Source organism: Erinaceus europaeus, chromosome 1 (genome assembly GCF_950295315.1).
Source record: "Erinaceus europaeus chromosome 1, mEriEur2.1, whole genome shotgun sequence".
In the NCBI taxonomy this organism is placed as follows: Eukaryota; Metazoa; Chordata; class Mammalia; order Eulipotyphla; family Erinaceidae; genus Erinaceus; species Erinaceus europaeus.
In genome coordinates this window covers 126,760,356-126,778,635 of record NC_080162.1, presented here as the reverse complement: position 1 = coordinate 126,778,635, position 18,280 = coordinate 126,760,356, and the positions used below count along the sequence as shown (strand labels likewise).

The following is an 18,280-nucleotide window of genomic DNA, read 5'->3' as shown; positions in this document are numbered from 1 at the left end:
AGTGGCTAAAAACTGTGGTATAAATACAAGATGGGATACTACTCACCTATTAATAATGATGAATTCATCTCCTTTGAGTCATCTTGGTTTGAACTTGAAGACATCATGTTAACTGAGATAAGGCAAAAACAGAAGGACAAATGATCTCACTTTATAGGCAGAACTTAAATAGTGACAGGGAGGGAGAACACAAAATGGAACTTGGTCTGGGCATGGTGTATTGCATCACAGCAAAGGACTCTGGGGAAGGAGGGGAAAGGTGAGACTGAAGAGAAAACCTTGGGGTCTTGGCATATGAGGCTGTGAAATGATGTAAACTGTGAGTGAGAGTGTTCTGCAGAGAACTTTTATAGGGAGATGAGAAATTGTACCCATGTGTCAGTGACTGCACATTAAGCCATTACCTCCTCCCATAAAAGTTATTTTTTAAAAAATCTTGTTAATTTAGGTCCTAGAATAAAAAAAAAGAATCAAGATTATCTCTTGCTAGGATTAATTAATAACTCAATTGATTTATAACTTATAGTTATTAATTAATAACTTAATTGATTTCTCATGAAAATGAGAGGAGACCAGCTATGATATATAGTAGTGACAGAACTTGAACCTGGAACCTTTTGGGGTCTTCAGCATGTGAATCTGGTATGTTACCATTATTGTACTACCTCCCCAGTCCAGTTACATTTTTCAAGGTTCTTGAAATAAAAAGAAACTGATACCAAAATTCTTACATATACATCAATTTTTTATAATCCCTGGGCATTACTATGCAAATTGTGATGTATTTAAAATGTTAAATAGTGTTTCCATGGGTTTTGACATTGCACATTATGTAGTAGAAAAAAGTGCTATTTGTAACACAAATAAGTTAAATATATGAGTGAATAGTACACACTAGTTGACCTGATAGTGGGAGACAAGGCTAAATGCTGTCAGATTAACATTTACTTATTTCATTCTTGCTGGTATATACCTGTTCTCCATAGGACATTTCCTGTGATGGGGGTAGATAGCATAATGGTTATGCAATGAGATTCTCATACCTGAGGTTCCAAAGTCCCAGGTTCAATTCCCCATACTACCATCAGCCAGAGCTGAGCAGTACTCTGGAAAAAAAAGTCATGTGTATTTTTAACCAATTCTCTAAATATCAGGCTAATACGGGACACAGACCCAATGGCTTTCTTGTCTTCATCACCAGACATAAGTGGAGTCTGTTTCCAGAACTCTTGACATTTCTGTTTCTCCACTGTCCTGGAGGAACGGATTACCCAGCATCTTTATCTTGTCAAGGAATCAAAGAAGTGTGTCCTCCACAAGATTACTTGATGCCTCTACTATAATTTGTTTTGCTTTTGGTTGTTAATGTCTTAACTTCCAGCTCCTTCTGCTTCCAGGTCAGCTTCCATATTCCAAGAGGGAAAATCTCTCATGAAGTCTTACATTTAGACTTTACATAACAATCTTGTATCAAAATCAAATGTATCATCTTATTTCAATGATACCATTGAAATGCTTTGGCATAAGTTACATACATCCATCACAAAGGCCCCCAGCTTCATCTAATCTCATTTTTTTTCTTTATGGTCTGTGAATGAATCCTAGACTTACACACATACAATAATGGTGAGCCCAATTTTTATTTTGTATTAAAGGAGAGAGAGAGAGAGAAGGAGAGAAAGTCTTCACCACCACCCATGGAGTGATCTTGGTGTGATCTGTGGTGGTCACATGTGGTAGTGGTACTAATAATCAAACCCAGGACCTCACATAACATAAGGCTGTGTCATCTCTTGAACCCCATTTCTCCTATATTTGCTCATGTGTTTCTTTCTTCCTGAAAAACCACATTTCTAACTAATAATATCTCTTCTATAAAAGTTTCTCAGCATTCCCAATGAGAATGACTATTTCTTTTAATTTTCAAAAATATTTTAATTTATTTATTGTTGGGAACATGTGTGAGCCTGACAGAGCTTAGGGAGAACCACCCCCATCTTTGGATGGAGGTCTGAGAAGATAACCTCTTGGTAAGTCTCTCTCAACCGAGGTGAGCATAAGGGGGGAAACTCAGACTTGGTTCTTTCCTTCTTGACTCTCAGGCCCACAGATACCCCAGTACTTCCCTCCATTAACTGCAGGCCACATGGCCGCAGATTCACTCATTCAAAGTCACCTTCTGATCACAGAAGAACACACCTTATCACACACTTCATCACATACCTCAGACCCCAGACAAGAGAAGTGCCAAACTATATGGCCTTTTGATATTCATCTTCTCTCTGTCTCACCCTACGGGTTTAACCCCTATGCTTCTCTCAAATACCTTTGGATAATTAAGTTGCTTGTGTTATGGAAAATAACTGTCTTGTATCTCATCAATTCCTGTCATACCAACCCCCTACCTTAGGGGCATGCTGACTGTTAAGAAACCTGTAATTTCTGTCATATTTCAACAATAATTAACTTCATTGCTTTTCTATTTAACTCATGTCCACGTTGCTAATAAACGGACTCTAGGATTCTGGGACTCTAAGGACTCAGATTCTAGATTCACGCTAAGAGTCCCCTGGTGTCTTTTACTTCGTGTCACCCCTGTCGTGAGCGAGAAAGAACCAGCTCATTACCTTTCCCCTGGAGGACACCCTGACGGAGAAGGAGAGAGACACCCCGAAAATTTATTATTGGATAGAGACAGAGAAAAATTGAGGAGGGAGGGGAAATAGAGAGGGAGAGACAGAGAAACACCTGCAGCCCTGCTCTACCACTCTTGAAGCTTTCCCCCTGAAGGTGGGGACCAGGGGCTTGTACCTGGGTGCTTGTGTACTTTAATGTGAGCACTTAACCAGGTACACCACCGCCTGGTCCCTTATAAAATTCCGCATACTTTATTGGTGGGAGAGGAGTTAGTGGTTTACAACTAACTGTGTGGACACATGAGTACATCCCCTCGTTTCCCCATGATAGGTGTCTAGATGTGGCGAGAATGACTTTCTGGTGCTCTAGCACATGGCATCACTGAACAGAAGGACCATGGTTTGTTTGTCTTTGTTTACCCTACCTCTCTATTGTGTACTATAAGCATTCAATAAATATTGGCAAGAGCATTGAATTAGTCATTAATAGTGTCCACACTTTCAAAGACAAGTGCACATTGAGTCATTAACTACCTCTTATAAGCAGTTTGCTCCATAGGGGTCAGTATGATTGCCTACAGTTTTCTCAAGTGATGATCCAGGTAGCTCTGATGGTTATAAAATGGTAGTCAATAACTTGGCCTCCATACTACTATATCTCTTCCAAAGCAAACCTTTACTGTTGTTTTCGACGGGTTATGTTGTTTTCTCCGGGCTGGCTTCACGGGCGGGTAACAGACGACCAGGAACTCATAGCTGGGTTGTACGCAGTATCTCTTTTTCATGCAGGACGCAGCACAATCTAAGACGAGCTAAGCTAAACTCAAGGTACAGTACTGTAAAACTCACAATGCTGTCTTTATATATACTTGCCAAGTAAGGTGGAAACAGGATGTGACATAGAGAGGGTGGAGAGAAAAGTGACTGGTGAAAATCAGGGTGTGATAAAGAAGGGATCAGGGTGTGACAAGGAGGGGGGGTGGAGCAAAAACATATCATGAAACAGTGGGGATTGAACCAATGCCCTGGAGGGAGGTGCTTGTTAACAGCAGTTATATAAATAGAATGAAGTGGTTATGTAAATAGAATAGTGTTAAGCAGGGGGGATTTAAACCAAATGAAACAGAAGGGGTCTCATGCATACCAACAATTCCCCCTTTCTTTTTAACTAATGGCCATTGCGGGGTGAACAGAAACGTATATAGTACAGGCGTTTTCAAAAGAACTGGCATATGACATGGAAAATAAAATAGGCGAGCAGCAATAACCAGTGTGATGCCAAGGGGAGCTTTTCTTGCCTCAAAGGGCAAGGCCTAGCAGGCGAAAGGGCATTTCTTGCCTCTGGGAACGCTTCATACCTCTGGGGGCATCTCTTGCCTCAAAGGGTGTTTCCAACACTTTACTTTCTTCATCCTTGTCTCCTCACTCAGCTGAGCCTGACTTAGGCTCTGTTGTTAATCCAGCACAGTTTTCGTCATCTTTCATTGCTAAGCTTGTGCCATACTGCTTATCTGCATGCAGTCATTCTCTGCACAAGGGATGCTTAGTTAACACAACTTGATTATTGGGCCCCAACTTTGGCAGTTAGGGTAATGCTAGAGGATAATTAGAAGGACAGCTGATTTGTTAGCAAAATCTTGCTTTTGGGCTAATGCATCATTCTGATTTTTGCACTGACAGCTCAGTAACAAGCTAGAAGACTACTTTGCTTCGGACCATTAAACTCTGACAAACCAGTTATTAACTACAGCTAGAGCTAGTGCTCTGTGGGGATTATTGAAATTATTAACCATATATATATATATATATATATATATATATATATTTTTTTTTTTTTTTTTTTTTAAATCATTAGTAGAGACAAGGTGAGTCTGGAGATGGAGGAACTGATGATTGACAGTCTCTGTTCCTTTGTGGTACACAAGGCAATAGGCAGCAACTGACAGGACCAATAGGTAAGCACAGGCACTTTGCTAGGAAGAAGTAGTAAGAACAATAAAGGTTATTACTGCACCCAAACAACAAATCCAGTTCAGGCAAGAGAAAACACAATTTTCCTTGGACTTCTAATTTGGAGGCTTTTCCTTAAAAGAGGACTAGGGGAAAACAAAACAAAACAAAACAAAATAAACAAATAAAAAACAGGCAGAGGTAGATACCATAATAGTTATGCAAAGAGACTCTCATGCCTGAGGCTCCATAGTCCCAGGTTCAATCCCCGCTACTACCATAAGCCAGAGCTGAGCAGTGCTCTGGTAAACAATACAGAAAAAAAAAAAAGTAAACAAAACAAAACATACTAAATGAAGAGAAAAACAGGGCACGATACCCTGAATTGGGCTCTTCCTATCCTTCATTGTATTGTTGCATGCAAGAATTCTATTAGAACGTACCTGCAAAATAGGGAATCTGTATTACTCCTCCCTTACTTCATCTGTTTGCATTTTGCCCCTTTGAAAGTTATACCCCAGTCTAACTGGGATGTTCTCCAAATGGGCTTCAAATGTTCTAATTTCTTTACCTTAGCTTTCCCAGGAAGAGCTTCTCCTTCATTATTCACCTCTACATGTTTAAGTACAACATAATACCTGACAAGTTGAATTATTTGTCAAATTAGGGAGAAGGGGTAAATTCAGAAAATGTTAAGATCCCTTCTCCTTTCAAGTTGTGTGACTGTGCATTTTCACCAATGAGGGTAGCACACACAGGAATCTGGTTGCACTCTGAGATTGGAAAGCTTTGTAACATTCTGCATCCTCCAGGTGGCTATGTTGCTGGGAGTCTTGCCATCATCACAGATGCTGCCCATCTCTTAATTGACCTGACTAGTTTCCTGCTCAGTCTCTTCTCCCTGTGGCTGTCTTCGAAGCCCCCTTCTAAGAGGCTGACCTATGGATGGCACCGAGCAGGTATAGTTCACTGAATATTAATGTCAAAGTAGTGCTCCAGCATCAAGCCAGGATGAAATGAAAAGGGAAAAGGAGGATCTCATTTGAAAATCCCTTAGAGAATGCAAAAAATAAAATAGGTAAGTATGTGGGCACATATGTCCTCAGGATTCATTCAATGAACAGATGAGTGGTGGTACCTCTTCACGGGATAAACAGAACATGTGTATCACTGTACTGGCCATCCCAACCCAAGGACCTCAGTGTGTGGTAAGTGGGTAATATTATTAGTAAATTACTCTTCCTCTGAAGGAGAGAATGGGGTAAAGTTTCTGATATTTTGCAAAGTAAGACACTGAGAGCCCAAGTGAGTAGCAGAAATTAAAGTACTTTAAATTAAAAATTAAAGAGGTGAGTTGGGGGGGTAATACGGATTTTCCAGCTTACACATAGCTATTTAGTGAATGACTGTGCTGAACTCTAGTTCCATCTGTCATCAGCCACAAAAGAAGAAGAGGAAGAGAGAAAGACAATTTTCTTTAACCTTAAAATTTTCTTAAAATGACAATTTTCTTTAACCTATTTGTTGTTGTCATTTGGGCTTCACTGCTCTGGGTCATATTTTTCAGAGAGAGATAGAGTGACAGAGAGACAGAAGGAGAGAGGTAAAGACACCACAGCAGCAAATCTTCCCTTTTTGTTGTGGGGGCTGGACTTGAACATGGGTCTCTTACGTACAAGACAAATGTGCCCCCAAGGTGAACTATCATACTAACCCTAGAAACTGTTCTGTCAGAGGACACAATTGCTTGATTTTGTCTAGGCTTTATGCCTGAGGCTCCTAATTTGTTGTTGATTTTTAATTATTTAATTTATAAAAGGTTACAAAATAGCAGGGGTACCATTTCAGACACGATCAGGCATGTTCAGGGTGGTATGGCTGTAGGCCAAGAATAAAGTTCCACACAATTCCCACCACCAGAGTTCTGTGTCCCTGTTCCCTCCATGGGAAACTGCAGTGGTTCTCCCAAGGTCACAGATATGGGCTGACTATTATTTCTATAACTACCTATTTATCTACACATATTTTGCCCATTTTTTCTATAGTCCTGGCTTCTCTTCCATTTTTAAGTCACACCTATGCCTATCACTGCTTCCGAATATCCTTACTTTTTTTTTTTGTCTTCTCTCTTTGGGTCCTGATGGAAATGAGATTCAGAGCTCTGTAGTCTTCTTCCTCCTATCATTTCTCTCCTCTATGGGAGTATAGACCAAATTTTGGGGGGGTTATGGAAGGTAAGAGTTCTGGCTTCTGTAATTGCTTCTCTGTTGGACATGGGCGTTGCTGGGTCAATCTATATCCCTATCCTGTTTCTGTTTTTCCCTAGTAGTACATAGTAGTATCTAGTAGTAGATTGGGCTCTGAAGAGATGAGGTTCCATGGCACATTGATTATGAAGTCGTCTGCCCAGGAGTTCAGGACAGAATAGTAACATCTGCAACTTGGTATCTGAAAGGCAGTAATTTATGAGGCAGGACAAAATGTTTAATAAATGGGAACCAGAAAGTAAGAATAGAGAAGGTAAGAATAGGGACTTTAGGGTGGAAAGAAGCTAGGAAGTCTATTTTAGGTTATGTTCCTAGGGGCCCATGACTTCAGTGATTTTTTTTTTTTTTTGTCTTAGTTAACATGGAGGTGGGCTAAAAATAGTGTCTGGAAAGATGTAGTCAGAGTTGAGAATAGAACTAGAAAGTGCAATTAGGGCAGAGAGTAGCTCCCAAACTTCAAGAAAAATATAATTAGCTATAAACCCTATCTATCTGACTAGGGCCCATATATATTCATATTTAGCACAAGAGCCTGTGTAATCTCTTGTGTCCCTGTTAGTCTGATCTCAAATTTCATGGTCATAGCTAGGAAAATTCTAGGCTGTACTCATTTCAGGACCAGTTTTCCATAAGTGGCAGCGTGGGATGACCCAGCCTCCCTTCAGAAAGTGGAACAGCCCCTACCATTGCTGCTCTATAGTGAGGGCAAGGTCCTGGAAAAGCCTACAAAAGGGCTTATGATGATGTTCTTGATGGAAGTGACCAATGATGACGGAGAGAGGGGTCTATTAGAGTTCTAGGCCTGGGGATGGGCTGTAGTGCAGTGGGTTAAGAGCACATGGCACAAAGCACAAAGACTGGTGTAAGGATACTGGTTGAAGCCACTGGCTCCCCACTTGCAAGGGGGGTTACTTCACAATTGGTGAAGCAGATCTGCAGTCGTCTTTCTCTCCTCCTCTCTGTCCTCCACTTCTCTCTCGATTTCTCTCTGTCCTAATAACAACAATAACAACCACAACCAGGGCAGCAAAAATGGGAAAAAATAGCCTCCAGGAGCAGTGGATTTGTGGTGCTGGCACCGAGTCCCAGCAATAACCCTGGAGGCAAAAAAAAAAAAAAAAAAAAAGTAGTCTAGGCCCAGTATATCCATGGGACTGTACTAGGGTTCCTTGACTAGGGCCCCAGGTGATGGCATGGCCTCATAGTGACCAAAGAGGCCACCATATTAAATGAAGGCTCTCAATTTTATCTCTAGTACTGTATGTACTGGAGTGGTTCTCTGGTGTACCTCTCCTCCTCTCGTCCTAGTAGGAAATTTTTTTTCTCTTATTTTAACAAATAAGTATATATCTTTTAAAAGGAAAGAAAATGTAGTTATAGAAATGATAAAATTCTGAGGTTGCCTGTGCTTTTACAATGCTTTGGGTTCACCAGTTTATTCCACAGAAGGTCTTGGTACTAGCAAGTTACAAATGTTTTCTGGCAAAAATAAGAGTTACTAAACGCATTTTTAACTCTGTGTTTCATTATTTCATCTCCTAATAAGTTTCAGTCATGTTAGCACCTGTTTAAATGAAAATCCCTGAGGAAAACAGAGGGCAAGCTGCAGTTAATAGGCATAAAAGATTTTCTGGGACTTAGTAATATGGAGCATAATGAACTCAGACACTGGCATTTTATGAATGCCACATTCAGGTGCCTCAACTTAGTGCTAAAACCTATCCACACATCTGCTTTGCAAATTACCCAGTGAATTAGTAACCCCTACCCCCGTAACTTCCCAGGGAGGAGAAAACATTAATGTTAAGAGACACTTGCAGAGGTTAAGGTGATTCACATGTTCTCTGTGTATGGGTGTCTGTGTGCTTGATTCCCTAGAGACCCTTGGTGCCCTGCTGTCCATCCTGTGCATCTGGGTGGCGACTGGTGTGTTGGTGTACCTGGCCTGTGAGCGTCTGCTATACCCCGATTACCACATCCAGGCAACTGTGATGATCATCGTGTCAGGCTGTGCTGTGGTGGCCAATGTCATGTAAGTCACCCCACATATACTGTCCAAGAGGTGGGGGATTTTGTCTGTTTTTTTCCCCCATGTTTGAGGGTGACAAAGACACATCAGAAAGTTCAAATGGCTGCTAAATTAAAAATAAGGCTGCTTGAACTAGTTCAAGCTCTAATATGTTTTAATGATGGCTTCCAGTAACTTCCTTTGTGTCAGAGAACTTCTGATACTGAGATTATCAAGCTCAGTGTTGCCTTTACTTTATGGATTAGGAAACTGAATCTCAATGAGGTTAAATAGACAATTAGGTAGTTCAGAGCCAGGATTTGAATTTAGATACACTAGGTTGAGAATAGGGCTCCTAGCTATTCCTCTGCCATACATGTTGACAGTCCACATGGAAATCAACTAACTTCTGTTCAGTTTTTGAATGTGAGCACATTATAAATGTCTGCAGAGCTGGGTTGGATTGGAAATTTGAAGCTATGTACATTAAAACTTTCTGGTTTTGAATTCTCTTGCATAATTTTCTCATAGAATAATAATTAAATTTTTGGAAGCATCTATATATGTATATATATCAATTTAATATTTGATTAATTTTGGGTAGAGACAGAGAGTAATTGAGAGGATACCAAGGTGATAGAGAGTCAGAATAAGACATCTGCAGCACTATTTCACCACTTGTGAAGCTTTCACCCTACAGATGAGGGTCGTAGGCTTTAACCCAGTCCTTGTGCATTGTAGAATGTGTACTCAACCAGGTGTGCCACCACTTGGCCCCATGATTAATTTTTATATATTTTAGCAGAACTAATAACATATCTGTTTCTCTCAAAAGTAGTGTGCCTTCATTTTTTTGTGTGTCATTGTGATTGCGTGAAAATCCTGTCTTAAAGCTTTGTCTTAAAACTCTGTTTTCCACCTGCTGGAAATTTAAAAAAAAATTTAATTAGTGACTTAATAATAATTTATAAAATTTTAAGATAATAGGGGTATTACTCCATATAATTCCTGCTACCAGAAGTCTGTGTCCTATCCCCTCCATTGGTAACTTCCCTATTATTTACCCCTCTAGGAGTATGGACCAAAATTCTTTTTGGGGGTATAGAAGGTGGAATGTTTGGCTTCTGTAATTGCCTCTCTGCTGGACATGGGCATTGGCAGGTAGATCCATACTCGCAGCCTGTTTCTGTCTTTACTTAGTGGGGTAGATCTTAGAACATTTTCTTATGTAGTTCCATAACTTGTAATCATGTCCTGTTAGACACATGACCATTGTCATTGGTCTTCTCTTCCCACAATGAACTGCACAATTGCTTATAAACATGAGTTTTGATCCTTTGGCTTGGCCTTTTGAGTTTTATCCTTTTTTGTTGATCTTTCCTATTTTATAATCTGATTCTGGGGAACCCTAGTTAACACTGATCTGTTTGTGATCGGTGACAGACAAAATTACCTTTGAAAGGATCCCATGTTCTTATCCTTGAAAATTCTAAGTAAGTTAATTTACATGATAAAAGGAACATTAAAATATAATTAAGATTGAGATTTTTTTTCTGAATTATTCAGGTAAACTAAAGGCACCCACAAGAGCAACTGTAAAAAGGAAGTATGACCTTAAAATTTTTTTCCATGTAATTAACTACTTTTTTTAATAAGAGCACTGATTAGCTCTGGCTTATGATGGTGCAGGGCATTGAACCTGGGACTTTAGAGCCTCAGGCATGAGACGCTCTTTGCATAATCATTATGTTATATACCCCCATCCTGGGAAGTGTGACTTAAAAGAGGAGATTCTATTCTGTACTACTGGATTTAAACATGGATATAGGATTTGTGACCAAATTATGTAAATCATCTCTAGGAGTTATGAAAGGTTAAAAAAAAAATCTCCCTTAAAGCCTCAAGTAAGGAATATAGACCTGTAGATACATTTTAAGACTTCTCACTTTTAGAACTGAAAGTATATGAGTTTGTTATTTTTAATACACAAGTACTCTGTGGTAATCTGTTATAGCTACAAGAAACTCACACATCATCTGCTGATCATCTGTCTTTCAAAGCAACATGATATATTGATGACATAGATTTATATATGCAAATAGAAACAGCAGAGATAGAAGATTAGTTATACTTTTTGCTGTTGTCATCACTGACTTTTTTTTCATTTATAAGTTAATTTATTTGTCATCTAATAGTTTTCACTGATGTACTAGTGTTATTTCATACTAGCATATTGAAAAAGTGTTTTGGGGTTTTATACATATGTATACATTTACAAGATATAGTATTACTTTTCCCTAAGTATAACTTACATACAGCAAAATGCCCAACCCTTAAGGCTAAGGAAGCTGTGGTGCATATACACAATGGGGTACTTTGCAGCTCTTTAAAATGATGAAGCCATCTCCTTTAAGGGCATCATGTTGAGTGAGATAAGCCAGAAAGATAGATACTAAATAACCTCACTTATAGGTAGGAGTTGAGAACAAATAACAGTATAGTAAAACAAGGTGGACTGGGTGTAGCACACTGCACCAAAGAACTCTAGGCAAGGAGAGGAAGGACAGAATGAAGAGACACTGGGTCCTGGTGTGTCTCCTAGGGGAGAGTTGGGGCTTGCCTGTGTGCTCAAGACTAAACTGTAAACCACTATATTCTCAAGAAAATCAAATAAATAAATGAACAAATAAATCTGACCTAATATATATTAAAAACTATTGGGTGCAATTTTAGACTCACAGAAAAATCAAGTATAAGGCAGACAATTTCCCCAAGCCCTGTGCCTAGCACGCCGTTAATCAAGCTTCCTATGCCAACATCCCAACCAAAGTAATGGATATGTTGCTTAAGAGATAAACTTACACTGACACAGATGCTAACCGACAATGAGGACCATCCAGTGTTGTACAATTCCAAAGCTTTGATAGATCTGTGACGTATTCATGATCATAGGATCACAGAGTAATTTTAATACTTTGTCTTTACCCCATCTGTTCATTGCTCCACATCCCCTACCCTTGGGAAGCAGTGACATTTTTTATTGTCTCTATACTTATGCCTTTCCAGGATGCTCTCTGAGAGGTTACCAAGGGGTATGGAGGGTGGAGAAGTGAGGAGGGGTTTTTTTGTGGGGGGAGATGGGAACTCAGAAGCCACTCATTTCTTAGTCCCATCTGAAGAGCATCCAAAAGGGAACATCTTGTTTCAATCCAGTTTTGCTGTAGATGAGCCAGGAAAACTGAGGGGAGGGGGAAGATTATTCCTGATTTGACGATTTCAAACTATTTTCTATTTGAAATCTTATACCTATTTAATAGAAATGCACCTGGGTCTTACAGACTGAAATCCCTTCAGTTACTTTGGACTTATATCAACAAGGAGGGAGGGAGGGGAAAAAAAGAAAAGAAAGAAGAGGGAGACTGAGATATAGAAAGAGATAGAGATAGAGGTTGAGATAGAATGAACTTCTAGAACCTATGTTAATAACACTTTTACCATAAAAAACAACTGGCAGGGAATGAAAGCATACCGAGGAATAAGATACAAAATGGATCATGGATTGTGATCAAAATGCTTCAAGATCAACATATTAACTTATGTTTATAAAAAAAGCTTTCTAAATACAAGTCATGAAAAGCATTTATCTGATAGTTCAGCTAAAAAACAAAGTATTTTCTTAGGTTGAACAGTAAATTAAGAAGGGGCCAGGTTGCAAGTTCAAGCCCCTGCTCCCCACCTGCAGGGGGAAAGTTTCACGAGTGGTGAAACAGGGCTGCAGGTATCTCTCTGTCTCTTTCCCTCTTTTTTTTTTTTTTTTTTTACTGACTTTTTAATATAAGAAGACAGAGACAAATGGAAATATACCACAGCACTGAAACTTCCTCTAGTACATTGGAAACCAGACTTGATCCTGGGTCTATGCTTGGCAAAGTAGAAAGACTGTCCAAGTAAGCTATTTTGATTGCCCAAAGATTAGCATTGTAAACAGTTGTTATTATTATTATTTTTTAAATAGAAAGCACAATGGTGTCTCTGAAATTAGAGGAAAAAATTAAAGATATGTACTCTGGAAAAGATCTTGTATCTGCCTCAGTTTTCAAGCTACGAGTTGGTGGATTATTGTTGAGTGTGCTAAACAATTGCAAGAGAGGTGTTTGATTTGCTGTCACTGACTAGATTCCTATTACCAACATTTAACTTGAATATTTGTTTGACCTTCTCACTGGGAGGGAAAAATGAGGAAAGATCAATGCAAATCATCTCCTTTAGGAGACAGATACCATGCAGTCATGACTGGGGATATATATATATAATAAAGAGAGTAATGTGTTTACAAGGCAGTTGGAAGAAGAGGAATATGAATTACTTCTCTAGATTCATATGTAAACTAGGCTGTGTCAAGGTCACATGAAGATATAGGATACTCCCAATTGAATCCCACACACACCTGGGAACTTGATGTTCAACCTAAACTTTATTTTTTTTTGTTATTATTATTAGTGATTTAGTATTGATTTACAAAATTACAAGATAAGAGGGGTATAACTCTGCACTGTTCCCACCATCAGAGTTTTGAATCCCCAATCCCTCCATTGTAAACTACGGGGGAGTTCCCTTGAGGTTGTAGATATGGGCTAAATATTATTTCTACAACTATTTGTCTATATTTGTATTTATTTGCTCTTTTTTTTTTTTTCCTATGGTCCAATTATCTCTTCCTTTCCAGGTCACATATACACCTATTACTACATCCAAATATCCCTCCATTTTTCTTCTTTCTCTGGATCCTGATGGAGTTGGAGGTCAAAGTACTCTCAACCTTAACTTTCTAAGTAGATCTTGTCCAATTTTTATTTGACTGAAACTTCTTTTGAACTTTAACCACATGTTGTAAGTGCTTTAGAAAGGCACAGAAGTTAAAAAGCATTAACCTTTCTGTGTAAATAGGTAGTTACTTACAGATAAAGATACTGAGTGAATATATCATTTTCTCTTACAACTGATATTAGAGGTTCCAAGTGCAAATACATATATACTTTTTGATATCTGAATATAGAAATATCAGCATTATAATTGAGAATCAGCCTACTCCTTGAGGACTCATAATCAGGACTGAAAAATTCTAGTAGAATTTGCAGAGGTGTTGGGTAGTATGCCACCTCCCCCTGGCTTCTGCTTAACCATATGCCTATATAGGGATTTACTGATCCAAAGCTTTGGTCTATTTACATAAATCACTTTTACATAAAGCACTCCAGGACATTGGTGGTTCAGTGATAGGATTCCCGCCTGTTCCGCCCCCTCCTTGTCACACTCTGATTTTCACCAGTCACTTTTCTCTCCACCCTCTCTATATCACATCCTGTTTCCACCCTACTTGGAGAGTATAAAAACAGCTGCTCTTCTGATTAAAGACACCTGGAAATTGCTTTCCGGCTCCGAGAGTTCCAGAGTGTATCTCCTGTGGAAGTTAGTGCGGCACGAGTTCCTGATCCCTCTCCCACGCAGCAGCCTAGATCAGCTCCAGTTGAGTTCTCTCCAAGCCAGAGAGCACTAGCTCAGGAAGAAGTACCCTCAGGCTATCCTGGCACAGAGGGGTCTGGAATGAAGATTAATGACAGAGCCTTAAGACTTGTACACGCTGTTTTCAAATACTCAAGTCTAGTACAACCTTTCGAGTCAGCTCAATTGCTTTGTATTGCTAACTCCAATTCCACTGTTGAGCTGATTTCTAGAGCATCAGTTTTATAAGACAACATCATCAAATTTTTCTACCTATATGTATTTTCAAATCTGCCACCTCTGTGGATCTTCTGACTTTATGGGGAGATAACTGTCAGCTGTATCAAACTATCTGAAAAAATATATGAATGCTAAGCCCTAGCTAAAGGTTAAGTTATCTGAAAACTGAATACTCTGTAATAGTAACAACTCAAGTGGGTAGTAGTTATTCCACTCTGCACTGATAGCCGTGGATTTAACAGGCAGTTTATCAGCAAATGAATTGGAATATATGTTATTAAACAATGAATCTTCTTTCTCCTTAACCTGAGTGGCTTAGTTCCAGAAGATTTAGAAAGGATTTTTAGGCAAATACTTTGTTTCTGGTGGCACCAAAGTCATGCGCATAAGCAATTCCACCAACTCTGGGCTGATATTTTTTATTATTAAAAAAAAAAAATCACACATTTTTAGGAGAATATAACAAATGCTACAGATGTTTATCTGGAACCAGAAAAGACCTAGAATTGCCAAAACAACCATGAGAAGAAAGAGCAGAACTGGAGGCATCACACTCCCAGATCTCAAATGTATTATAGGGCCTTTGTCATCAAAACTGCTTGGTACTGGAACATGAATAGGCACACTGACCAATGGAATAGAATTGAGAGCCCAGAAGTAAGCCCTCACACCTATGGACATCTAATTTTTGACAAAGGTGCTCAGACTATTAAATGGGGAAAGCAAAGTCTCTTCAACAAATGGTGTTTGAAAAAATGGGTTGAAACATGCAGAAGAATGAAACTCAACCACTATATTTCACCAAATACAAAAGTAAATTCCAGGTGGATCAAGGACTTAGATGTTAGACCACAAACTATCAGATACTTAGAAGAAAATATTGGCAGAACTCTTTTCCACATAATTTTTAATGATATTTTCAGTGAAATGAATCCAATTACAAAGAAGACCAAGGCAAGCATAAATGTACGGGACTACATAAAATTAAAAGCTTCTGAACAGCAAAAGAAACCACTACCCAAACCAAGAGACCCCTCACAGAATGGGAGAAGATCTTTACATGCCATACATCAGACAAGAGGCTAATAACCAACATATATAAAGAGCTTGCCAAACTCAACAACAAGAAAACAAATAATCCCATCCAAAAATGGGGAGAGGACATGGACAGAATATTCACCACAGAAGAGATCCAAAAGGCCGAGAAACACATGAAAAAATGCTCCAAGTCTCTGATTGTCAGAGAAATGCAAATCAAGACAACAATGAGATATCACTTCACTCCTGTGAGAATGTCATACATCAGAAAAGGTCACAGCAGCAAATGCTGGAGAGGGTGTGGGGTCAAAGGAACCCTCCTGCACTGCTGGTGGGAATGTCGATTGGTCCAACCTCTGTGGAGAACATTCTGGAGAACTCTCAGAAGGCTAGAAATGGACCTACCCTATGACCCTGCAATTCCTCTCCTGGGGATATATCCTAAGGAACACGACACACCCACCCCAAAAGATCTGTGTACACATATGTTCTTGGCAGCACAATTTGTAGTAGCCAAAACCTGGAAGCAACCCAGCTGTCCAACAACAGATGAGTGGCTGAGCAAGTTGTGGTATATATACACAATGGAATACTACTCAGCTATAAAAAATGTATCTTTACCGTTTTCAGCCGATCTTGGTTGGAGCTTGAAAAATTCATGTTAAGTGAAATAAGTGAGAAACAGAAGGATGAATATGGGATGATCTCACTCTCAGGCAGAAGTTGAAAAACAAGATCAGAAAAGAAAACACAAGTAGAACCTGAACTGGAATTGGCATATTGCACCAAAGTAAAAGACTCTGGGGTGGGTATGAGGGGTAGGGGGTGGGGGTGGGGGAGGGGGGGGAGGTGTACAGGTCCAAGAAGGATGACAGAGGACCTAGTGAGGGTTGTATTGTTATATGGAAAAATATTATGCATGTACAAAGTTTTGTATTTACTGTCAAGTGCAAAACATTAATTCCCCAATAAAAATTTTTTTTTAAAAATCAGATATATAGAGAAACTGAAGGGGACATAGATACACAGAGGAAGACCACACCACTATCCCACCATTCATGGAGTGTTATAGTGCTCCTATTTAATGCCAAATGACTCATATATTAGTGACACTGGCTTGCCTCCACTAGGCAAATATTTTCTGATCTAATATAATATTATTAGTGGTTTAATAATTATTTACAAGATTAAATGAGTATAATTCTGTACTACACCTACATCCAAAATTTTGGGCTACCTTCCTCACTCCCACACACCATAATTCTCCCTGTCTTGAGACAACTTGCTTTTTTTTTTTTAAGTTGATGTGTTTCATAGTCTTCTATATTTTGCATTTGAACAAAACCTATCCACAGTAGTTGTCTTTCACCTTCTTACTTGTTACAGTATGCATTATCACCTCTATAGGCAAAGTCTTCTTTTGGGCCATCAGCAAAATGGCCGTCACCTATTGTCTGGTACCTTTTACTTGTATATCAGAAGAGACAAACACATTTAGAATACGCTGATATATTTCAGTCATGTTTGAGAGAGAGCTTATATGGTAGGGTGTATGATATGGCCCACTCTGGAGCCCCAGGCACCATTGGAAGTGCTATGACAATAAAAGTGAAGTGTTTCTCTCTCTCTCTCTCCTCTCTCTCTCTCTCTCTCTCTCTCTCTCCCTCTCTCCCTCTCTCTCTTTATCTGAATGCAAATGTAACCCAGAGCAATAAAATCAGGCATATATATGGTCCTTTTTCTGTAAATATTAATCAAAACATTTAAATTTTATTGATACTACATTTATGCAAACATGGTATTCTTATCATCTACCATTAAAAAATTATTTGGTTTTCAACTTATCATGGAAATGAAATCAAAAGAAGATGAAAAATTTAAAAAGTTCAACCTTACTATTTTACTTTTTCTCATTCTGCTTTTTTTTTTTTTTTTGTATTTAAAGTCAATATACTGAATTAAGCTCCCAGCAAAGCTTAGCATGAAGTCTAGTTCAGTGCCTAACATTGAGTAGACCCTCAATTAGTTCCCTTCTTTGGTGACTTTGTAGTCTTCAGTTCAGAAGTGATACTTTTTAGATTTCATGTGAGAATAACACTGGAAAGATGAGTGGAAAAACTCAGTTGAATTGTATCCATCTGTCCTTTTCTGAAAAATTAAAAATTCTGGATAGAACTGTGTTTAAAATGAACCCCAAAGAGTATATTTTAAAGCATTAATGTGTAGCTATCTTGCGCTCTAGATAACACAGTTGTCAACTCCTCCATCTTCCATGCCTATGATTTTAAGAGCGAGTCTTATTTCCCTCTTTTAGACTAAGTGTGATTTTACACCAGAGACACTTTGACCACAATCACAAGGAATTACAAGCTAATGCCAGTGTGAGAGCAGCATTTGTACATGCCTTGGGTGATCTATTTCAGAGCATCAGTGTGCTGACCAGTGCACTGATTATCTACTTTAAGGTGAGTATGTTGGAGTTGACTTATTGTTATAGTAATTTGACAGATGAGTACAGAAGAAGTTGATCTTCCAAATGTTAACTGAATATGATCAGCCCGTGTGCTGTCATAAAAATTGCTTTGCAAAGCTCAATACTTCCTCAAGGGCAAAAATCCTATGCTGAGATTAAAGATCTA

General features: G+C 38.9%; 1 protein-coding gene across 2 annotated transcripts in view; it reads left to right on the top strand.

The window, feature by feature from the left end:
* The window catches only part of SLC30A8 (solute carrier family 30 member 8), a 40,495-nt gene that overhangs the window by 13,818 nt on the left and 8,397 nt on the right, over positions 1 to 18,280 (top strand). For both annotated transcript variants that reach the window (XM_060203945.1, XM_007516653.2), the window contains 3 exons: positions 5,399 to 5,545; positions 8,732 to 8,885; positions 17,956 to 18,106. In XM_060203945.1, coding sequence (XP_060059928.1) covers positions 5,399 to 5,545; positions 8,732 to 8,885; positions 17,956 to 18,106 — 452 coding nt within the window. The remainder of the gene's footprint in view (positions 1 to 5,398; positions 5,546 to 8,731; positions 8,886 to 17,955; positions 18,107 to 18,280) is intronic.